Source organism: Pituophis catenifer, unplaced genomic scaffold, assembly GCF_029215685.1.
Source record: "Pituophis catenifer annectens isolate HBS135680 unplaced genomic scaffold, rPitCat1.0.hap2 SCAF_4, whole genome shotgun sequence".
NCBI classification, from domain to species: domain Eukaryota; kingdom Metazoa; phylum Chordata; class Lepidosauria; order Squamata; family Colubridae; genus Pituophis; species Pituophis catenifer.
The window spans coordinates 119,325,687-119,334,796 of NW_027256884.1; the positions used below are offsets into that span (position 1 = coordinate 119,325,687).

The 9,110-nt window shown below is 41.6% G+C and overlaps 1 protein-coding gene and 1 non-coding gene across 2 annotated transcripts; both read left to right on the forward strand.

Moving 5' to 3' along the window:
- The first annotated feature begins 17 nt into the window (after positions 1-17).
- Positions 18-9,110, forward strand: TAF1D (TATA-box binding protein associated factor, RNA polymerase I subunit D). Its single transcript, XM_070942904.1, has 7 exons — positions 18-49; positions 1,501-1,554; positions 2,679-3,072; positions 5,420-5,595; positions 6,082-6,124; positions 8,260-8,463; positions 9,020-9,110. Exons 1-6 carry the CDS (start codon positions 45-47, stop codon positions 8,329-8,331), a joined length of 744 nt encoding a protein of 247 aa, XP_070799005.1. The 5' UTR covers positions 18-44; the 3' UTR covers positions 8,332-8,463; positions 9,020-9,110.
- Positions 8,787-8,859, forward strand: LOC139317318 (small nucleolar RNA SNORD5). The gene has a single exon (XR_011600450.1). It is a non-coding gene; the product is annotated as a small nucleolar RNA SNORD5 (small nucleolar RNA).

Here is a 9,110-nt window from a genome sequence, read left to right on the forward strand (position 1 = left end):
ATAAGCGGCCCGCCGGGGCTTTCGCGGCCTTGGTGATACGCGCGATGAGGTGAGTAGTTGTGCAATCCGTTGCCATCCGTTCGGTTTCCGAGCTCGGTTCGGCGCGGCTCGTTGATTTATTTATCCATCAAGCCTCTGTGCCGCCATTTCGATAGAAAACCTGCATCTGATGGACGACTGTGGCGCTTAATTCGCCCGTCGTGTTAAACCGTAATATGGTTGGATGGGTGGATGGATAGATTTAGGATGATACATTTTTTATTATTGAATTTCTATACCGCCCTACTCCCGAAGGACTCAGGATACCAGCAACAAGGTTACAGTCATAGCATGCTATGTAAATTTGGCAGCATGTTGATGAAGATTCATAGCCATCCAGGTAGAGTTGACTGGAAGTTGGGGCATAGCAAACTTGATTTCTTTTTCTTTTCGTTTGAAATGTTTCACTGCTTATCCAAGTTAGCTTCTTGGGTCTGAGCAAGTTGGTTAGGGGGACCCCCATCTACAGGTAGTTCTCTACTGCAACCGCCCCAAATGAGTTTTGCTCTATTTTATGACCTTTCTTGCCACAGTTGTTAGTAACAAGGTTGTTAAGTGAATCTGGGTTCCCCATTGGCTTGTCAGAAAAGGTGAACACATGACCTTGGGCCACAGTGCACCGCTCATAAGTATAAACCAGGTGACAAGCATTTGAATTTTGATAACACGATCCTCTTGGGGCTGCTATACAAAGGTCGTAAGTGTGAAAAATGGCCATAAGTCACTTTTTTTCAGTGCAGTTATAACTTTGAACAGTTACTAAATGAACTGTTGTAAGTCAAGGACTACCGGTATGTCCTCCATAGTGGTTTCATTTCCTGCCTAATAGGGTGAATAGGATTGTTTAAGGAAGGAACGAAGGGAGGGATAGGGGTGGATGTTCCCAAGGTTTCAAACCAAAAAACAAATGCACTTGCCATGACTTGACTTCCAGAAAACTCTATTATTGTTATTAAACCCTTATTAAGGGAGTCAAGTCTTCTAACTTACGGATTCACATATTTGATCTTTAAGATATCTATATAAATTCTGGCACGTGCTTCAGAACATAAGGGAGTAGATTTTTTGTTGCATATTGACAAGATCTGGAGTGATCTTTTTAAAGAAAACGAGCTGCTGGAATGCAAATATTGAATACTGCCTGTAAAGCTATACCATTCAGCTCTTTTTGTCTGATGGATGCTAATTGTTCCTATAAATTGCAATGCTTTTGCTGTTCATTGATTTTAACTGAAAGATTTTTTTAGATTACTGGGGAAAAAAGTCCAGTAAGCTTATTAAAAACACTTTTGGTATATCAGATCTGTAAAGAAATCTTTTTTTGCTATGAAGTGTTAAGTAAATCTTGATATTTTGTTTGTTTCTTGTATTGGTTTGCTTGGGATTTCATGGTTTATAGACTGCTTTTGGTATTTCAGCCTTGAATCCGCCGTGAAACTTAATTTTTGTTATCTTTTCAAGGTCGAAAGGAACGTTAGCAGCTGCAGCTCTTCCTGATAACCAACTTACAGAAATGTGAGTGCTTTTTATCGAAGTCATGAAATAGTCATATCTTGAATAATAAATTAGTTCTGCATTTCGTTGCATATATTCAGCAAAAAATACTTTAATTAGGCATATTGGATAGCTGCATCTGAATTTTGATCATGTGACCATGGAGGTGTGACAATGGTCATAAGTGTGAAAAACGGTCACAAGTCACTTTTTTCAGTGCCGTTGTAACTTCAAACGGTCACTAAACAAACTAATGTAAGCCGAGGACTACCTGTACTGATGATTCTGGATGGCTTTTATTTTTTTAAAAAAATCTAAAGAACAAAACATCAAAACAGGGCTTAAGCATCAGCCTATCCCAAAGCCTGGAAGGATAGGCAGAATATACCGTATTTTTTGGAGTATAAGATGCTCCGAACTATAAGGCGCACCTACCTTTTTTGGGGAGGAAAACAAGAAAAAAAATCGGCCTCTGCCTCCCAGCAATTTTCCTCCTTGCAGCAAACAGCCTGCTTTAGTTTCATTTTCATTTCCAGCACAGCCTGATTAGCACAAGAAAAAAAAAATTGCCTCCCAGCAATTTGCCTCCTTGTAGCAAACAGCGGCAATAGGCAATAGCAATCCCTGCAGCCTGAAACAGCTGAGGATCAGGAGGTCGATCCAACCGACAATCAACTGCTTGTGTTAATCAGGCTGTGCTGAAGCTGAAACGGGCTGTTTGCTGCAAGGAGGTAAATAGCTGGGAGGCAGAGGCCAAGGGGTGGGGGCTAGTGGCGGGGCTACATTCCGTGTATAGGATGCACCCAAATTTTCACCCTCTTTTAGGGGGGGAAAAGTGTGTCTTATAGTCTGAAAAATATGGTATATATAGAGGGAGGGAGAGAGATACAGTATATTGATATATATTGATTTTGTATATATCTTTGGCTCGTGTGCAATTTTACGCAGAGATGGGTTCTACCATGCTTTGTGGGTGGAACACCTCCAGGTAGTTATTTTGCATCCACCTTTATTGAAAAGTCATTGACCTGAGTAAAAAATGAATCATCCATGTTCAACATTGGTTTGGACTTGCTGGGAGTGGAGGAGAGATGGACAAATCTATAGTGCTACTAGGGAGTAATTCTTACCTTTCATGACTTCAGATCTGGCCCACATTCATCAAAGCACTCGAGGAAAAAAGCTTCGAATTCAGCAAAAGATGCCGGACGGTCCTCTTCTGTGGCTATGCAGAGTGGTCCTTCCCCAGCTTGTATGAAGGCTGAGAGTCAGACAAAGTTACCCAAACCTAAAATTAATCTTCGAGCCCTCTTTGATTACCACTTCACACGAAAGCAGCACCGGTTCCGCAAAAGATGGAACCCTACGGAGACAAAACCACGCACATCTCGCAGATACGTCAGGAAATGGTCGGCTAGGCACAGAATCCCAGAAGAAGAACAAAGGAGGAGAATGAAAGAGAGGGGAATTGTATTTCCCTTCGTGGAGAAATACTATGGCAGGAAGCATCTCCCTTTAAAAACGGTGCGAGAATATGAGGTAAATTACAATTTCACACTATTTTTTGGGGGCGGCAGGGAAATGCTCAATAGTGTTTTTGAGGCTGTCATCCACCCTCTTGCTGACCTCCAGATGTTTTAACGATGGTTAGGGCCAATGGTTCTGAATAACATCAGTTGGGAAGATTGATCTAGGCCCGTGATGGTGAACCTATGGCATGTGTGTCAGAAGTGGCACGCAGTGCCCTCTTCTGATGGCACGCAAGCCGTAGTCCCAGTTCAGCTCTGCTGCGCATATGCCCATGCCTCCCACCGGCCAGCTGGTCTTCGGGTCTCTGCCATGCCTTCGCGGGGGCTGGGCGTGTATGAGGGGCCATGCATGCATGCATGGGGATGCAGTCTGCGCGGGGGGGGCGCATTCGCAGGGGCTGCACATGCATTACATTTTGGGGGTTCAGACACACGCATGTGATTTGTGTTTGCGCTTTGGACACTCGGTCCAGAAAATGTTAGCCATCACTGATCTAGGCCATGGGTCGGCAACCTGCGGCTCTGGAGCCATCTGCAGCTCTTTCACTCCTCTGCTGCAGCTCCCTGTTGCACCGGTTCAGTTAAACCAATAGTTAACATTTTCTGCAGTTTCCAGCTAATCTCACCACCGGCTGACCCCGCCCCTTGCCCCTCCCAGTCACTCCTCACCTGACCTGAGAAGGTAAGTGTTCTGCCCCAGGTATGGACCCCAAAGAACACAGCACACACAAAGTTTGTACAAAACTTAATTTACTAAAATAACTCAATCTTTTTCAAAACAAAGGTTGTTAATAAACTTTCTTAACAGCCTACAAGAAACCAAAGATAAAGTAATCACAATCTTAATAAGGTTGACAGAAAGCCCAGAAGCAATTTGCAGAGAATCCAGACGCGAAGGAGAGTGAACTAAAGTTGTTCCCTACAAATTGCTTCAGTCGGTGTTCCTCCTTAAATAGGCTAAGGGAGTGGCCAATTAGCCCCAAGCCTTACTCTCAAGGAGACCTCCTCCTGAGGAGCCACTCCTGCCTTTTGGCAGGTCTGTGCGCCCGTGCATCGAGAAGAGGCTCCTCCTCTTCTTCCTCTTCACTTAAAGAAGGTTCTGAAGGCCCTGGCTGAATCCCTGCCTCTGGCACCACATCTCCATCCTCCTCATTGTCTGACTCGAGTGCCAGCTGCACAGGCTGCTGGCGCAGCACCACACCAGCCTCCTTGCTGTCAGAATCGGCTACAATCCGCACAGGCCGCTAACGGGCCACAACAGTAAGAGACTTGCCCCAGGCTCCCCATGCTCGGCCATAGGGCCGTGCAGTGGGGAACACGGCGAGGCGATGGCCGGAGTCTTAGTGCGGGAGCGAAGGTGCACTGTACTTGCCTTTACGTGGCAATGTCGCAGTACATTTGCGCTTAAGGCAGCCCTCGCCTCCCGCCGCTTTGGGCTCAGAGCTGTAAGCCGCGTGCTGTTGCTAGGAACGAGTGGGGCAGGGTCACATTGTAGCTCCGTGTCGTAATGGGGTCCAGGAGGGACCCCGTCTTCCCCATTGTGAAGCACACTAAATTTTTGCTGTGCTGCAATTTTTGGTTTGCTGCAGGTGGGTCATTTAAGTTCAGCTTTTTTATTTCATAAAAACGAGGACTCAAATATTTTTGCTTGAAAGTAACCTTCCACCCAGCGTCTTTTTTTTCCAGAGTTCAAAATGTTTTTGTTGCATGCAGAAATACAAATTTGTTTTCTCTGTAGCAGTTCATTGATTTCATAAATGCAACACACTATAGTTTTTTTTAATACATAACATAAAGGTAAAAAATGTTATAATGCAGTATTGCCTTCATTTTAGATGTCAAAAATGTCTAAATTTCTAAAAATGTCAAAAATGAGTATGAATATTCATATACCGGAATAGATCAGCCAGTGGGGGCTGTTTGGATAGACATGGTAACAGGTCAACCAGGGTGGATTTGATTTAAATCGAGTTGAATCAATTTAAATCATGATTTAAATCACTAGTAAAAAGGCTTGATTTAAATCAACTTGATTTAAATCATAATTTTTAAAGAGCAGCTGTCATCTCTGCTACTCCTTTGACCCTCTGTTGACTCACCGATAGTCCCAGTGTTGCAGAATATACAGCCTCATGCTACATAACTAAGCTCCATTTCATGCTGAATAAACTAAATTATTTATGTATCTTAAATAGAGAACTATCTTACGATAGATTTTTACCCCAAAAGCTTTTTATTAAAATAAATTCGATAAAAATCAAAAAATCCGATTTAAATAAAAAAAAATGTGATTTTTTTAAAAAAAATCATTGATTTTTATCCACCCTGGTCTGAAAAAAAATACCCTTCTCTCCCAGCATGCGGCTTTGAAGGGGTTTTTCAAATACATTGAAATGTTGAAATATGAAGATCATTTGAAGAAGTCCTTGACGCGGTTGAATGCTGGGGGCGATCTTGAAAATGAATGTCTGGAATCACGGAGGCACAAATACATGGATGACGATGGACCCATTTCTCCCATTGCAGAGACCAGGTAGGTATTAATGAGACTTTCTAAATTGGGTTTTGCAATCCAAAGATCAGAACTTGCGTCCACAATTGTGTGATCATTGAAATTGGCTCTTTAATGTCAACATATAATCCTGACAGCCCATATTATTTTATCTAATACCTTTGGAGTAATGCTTCTGATGAAATTTTACTCAAAGGCCATTTTTTCCAATTGATAAAAGCATCCAAACATTTTCAGGAATTAAGAATTTAGCTGCCAAAAGCAAAATTGTAATCAGCTTTGTCCCTATTCTCTCCATTGAACATAACATAGGTATGGATAGTCCTTCACTTAAATAAATGGTTTTAATGACCATGGTTGTCATTTTTAAACCCCTTCATAGCTTGGGACCAGGTTATTGTTTTTATTTTTATAGTTTGGAAGCCGCCTAAGATCTCTTTGAGCAAGTAGGCAGGTGTAAAAATTTTCTAAATAAATAAGTCTAATAGGATCATTGTTCTGTTTCAGCAACGAGGATTCTGGTAATGAAAACATTGGTGCCAAAATAGTGGTAAGTTGCCAGTAACCAAAGCTTGTTACATCAATTCTACTGTCACACTCTGGTTTTTACTTCTCCCTCCTTAACTTGAGAAATGCATTAGAAGTGAGACAGTAACACAATCAGTCATGTACAAAACTGTCAAAAAGGAGCCTTCCTATTGTCCATATTCCTACAGGTATCCCTTTACTTACGACCACAAATTGGAACCAGAATTTCTGTCATAAGTCATTGCCATCTCACATTGAAACAGACCTAATTTTATGATAATTTTTACATCGTTCATTAAGCAAATCCAGTTTCACCGGTGTCTATTTTTGCTGGAAAGTGGCAAAAAACAAAACAAAACATTGGAAATCATGATTATATAACCACCAGCTGTTGCAACTGGTGGTACATGTGAGCCATTTACCAAGCAGGCAAATTGTGATCATGTGAACGGAGAGGTAGTGCAACTGTTGTGAGTGCAACTATAGCTGTAAATCACTTTCTCTAAGGCAGGGGTATCAAACTCGTGACGTATCGAGACTTTTTCCCCCTTCGCTAAACCGTGCAGGGGTGTGGCCAGCACATGACGCATCCGGCCCATGGGCCAGGAGTTTAACAGCCCTGCTCTAAAGTGTAAATGGTTGTAACTTGAGGTCTATCTACTTGAAAGCCATCCTGTGGCTCAGTGGCATCATTTTGGATCCTGCAGAATAAGGCTGCAGAGCTTGTTGCAAAAACTACAAGTTTCTGCGTTCAGAGTTTTGTATTAGCTCAGGGTCCTGTAGAAATAAGACCTTTAAAGACACAAAGGAAATGGAGTAAGTTGGAAGAAGGTAAAATAAATGATAAAGCTAATGAAATCAAACATGCAATGTAATAAAAATGTAAGAACTGATGGGAGTTTGGATAACTAAACCCCCCACTCGAAGCGAATTGACAAAGGCTCCTGTAAGGAACTGCCTCAACTAATCCCTCAGGAAAGTGTCTATGGAGATTCTTGTTTCAAGAAGTTTAATCAAAATGCGGTTAACAGTGATAAGCCATCATTAGGGATGTGTGTGTGTGTGTGTGTGTGTGTGTATCTATACATATACATATACATATACATATACATATACATATACATATACATATACATATACATATACATATACATATAAATACATATGACAGGAACCGGAAATACCTCACAGGAGCAGCTGAAGGCAACTCCTAGAGAGGCAGGAAATGCTCGGAATAGAGCTGCCTACACAGCAGACATAACCACTGTAACATCTTCCCTTTTCATATTACATAACATAAGCATTGTAAAACATTGTAAAAGTTCCAATGAAAACAACTGTAACATTTCCCCCCTTTTCATATTAACCCAAACTAACACATATTAGAAACATTATGAAACATTATAAACAATGTAAAAGTTTGGATGAAAAAGCAGTTTTGGGTCCCTCAGAAAAGCCATACTCTTGAATCCATTAAGCTGAATCCAAAGAACTGTGAACTGTGAGAAATCGATTGCAGGAAAGCATGGCGAAATCTGAAAAAGCCCCGTGTGCAGCGCACAGCAGTTTTCCCCAAACCCAATTCCCACTCCGCCCCCAGTCCACTGACAGCAATGTGATGACCGGAACTCCCAGTGCTAGGCAGATAACAGGTCACCCTCATGACCGGCCTTGAAATGAGACTGGAACCAGCTGGGAGGGAATCTGCTCCATCTCAGAAGATAGTCCACCTTCCCTAATTCCCAAGCGGTTACAGTCTGTTTAACAGTAATAAGAGTTGGAAGGGACCTTGGAGGCCATCTAGTCCAACCTCCTGCTCACTCAGGAGACCTGTACTAGGGATTTGAACCGCTGAACTGCTGACCTTTCTGATCGACAAGCTCAGTGTCTTAGCCACTGAGCCACTTAGTCAGGCTACTCAAAGCAAAAGCTTGCGAAAAATGCCAGCGAGCCCAACAGAATGGCAGGCCATGATGATGGACCTCAGAGCTCCAACCACTAACCCAGGGCATGCCAGGTTTCCAGAATGCAGCAGATCTGCCTGCCTGCTTGTTCCCAAAACAACATCCTAGAAATGAATTTCAAAGATTCTGCTTAATTGCTCTGATTTTAGCATTCTTTTTTTTTTTAAATGCCCTGCTGGTTTCTTTTTTCCAGGACAATAGTTGTTTCATACTGAGCAGCAAAATTCCCAAGAAAAAGAAGAAGTTGAACTCGAGGAGAAAATGAACGGCAACTTTTGTTAGAATTCAGGACATTTAAGTGGATTGCCTAGAACGCATGCAAATAAAGTTTTAATGTTCTGAAGATCCAAGCTACCTTAAATAAAGTCTCTTAAAAGCAAGCAAAATATAAGACCAGGTATTTAAATACAATTTTCCTTTCTTTCCTCTCAGCGCTTTGCTGTATAATTCTTTCTGAACATCAGACAGTGGCTTTTATATCTGTATAAACTGCTTTTCAGAGTACATGCACAGATTTTGCATGACAATGAGTATTAATCTGTTTTTTTGCAATGACTGTATACTTTTCATTCACCCTCTTATACTAATATATTAAACGTTGTTAGATCATTCAAAATTTGCATTTATGAGGTGTGAGTTTTAAATTCTTGGTAGTGCTCCCTAAATCCAGTAATCCAGATAACTAGGATATTTATAATTGGATTAAAAACCTGCACTGCTGTTCCCGTGATGACTCTTTTTAGTTCAACTGCTAAATGATTCACAAATGAACTAAATCTTAACACTGATTGGAACTGGGTGCAGGGGAAATTGTTAGCCTGAGGCAGTTCAACAAATTGGCTACCTGAAGAAACGTCGATAAGGAAAAAAAGGAACACAGTAAATGATGCAGAACCTGAGATAATGCTGCAAATTGATGTGCGCCTGATGTGTTTTTTCTGTCTTTGAACTAGCAAAACCACTGAATGTCCTCCATGATGTGCATGTATTTCAAATGAAGGCTCAAGGATGACTGCATGAGGCAAAAAAAAAAAAAATGAGGCT

Excerpts from the sequence above, each read along its gene's own strand:
- TAF1D (XM_070942904.1), top strand. Across the intron at positions 3,073-5,419 it reads AAACGGTGCGAGAATATGAG|CATGCGGCTTTGAAGGGGTT; the intron begins GTAAATTACAAT and ends CTTCTCTCCCAG. Across the intron at positions 6,125-8,259 it reads ACATTGGTGCCAAAATAGTG|GACAATAGTTGTTTCATACT; the intron begins GTAAGTTGCCAG and ends TCTTTTTTCCAG.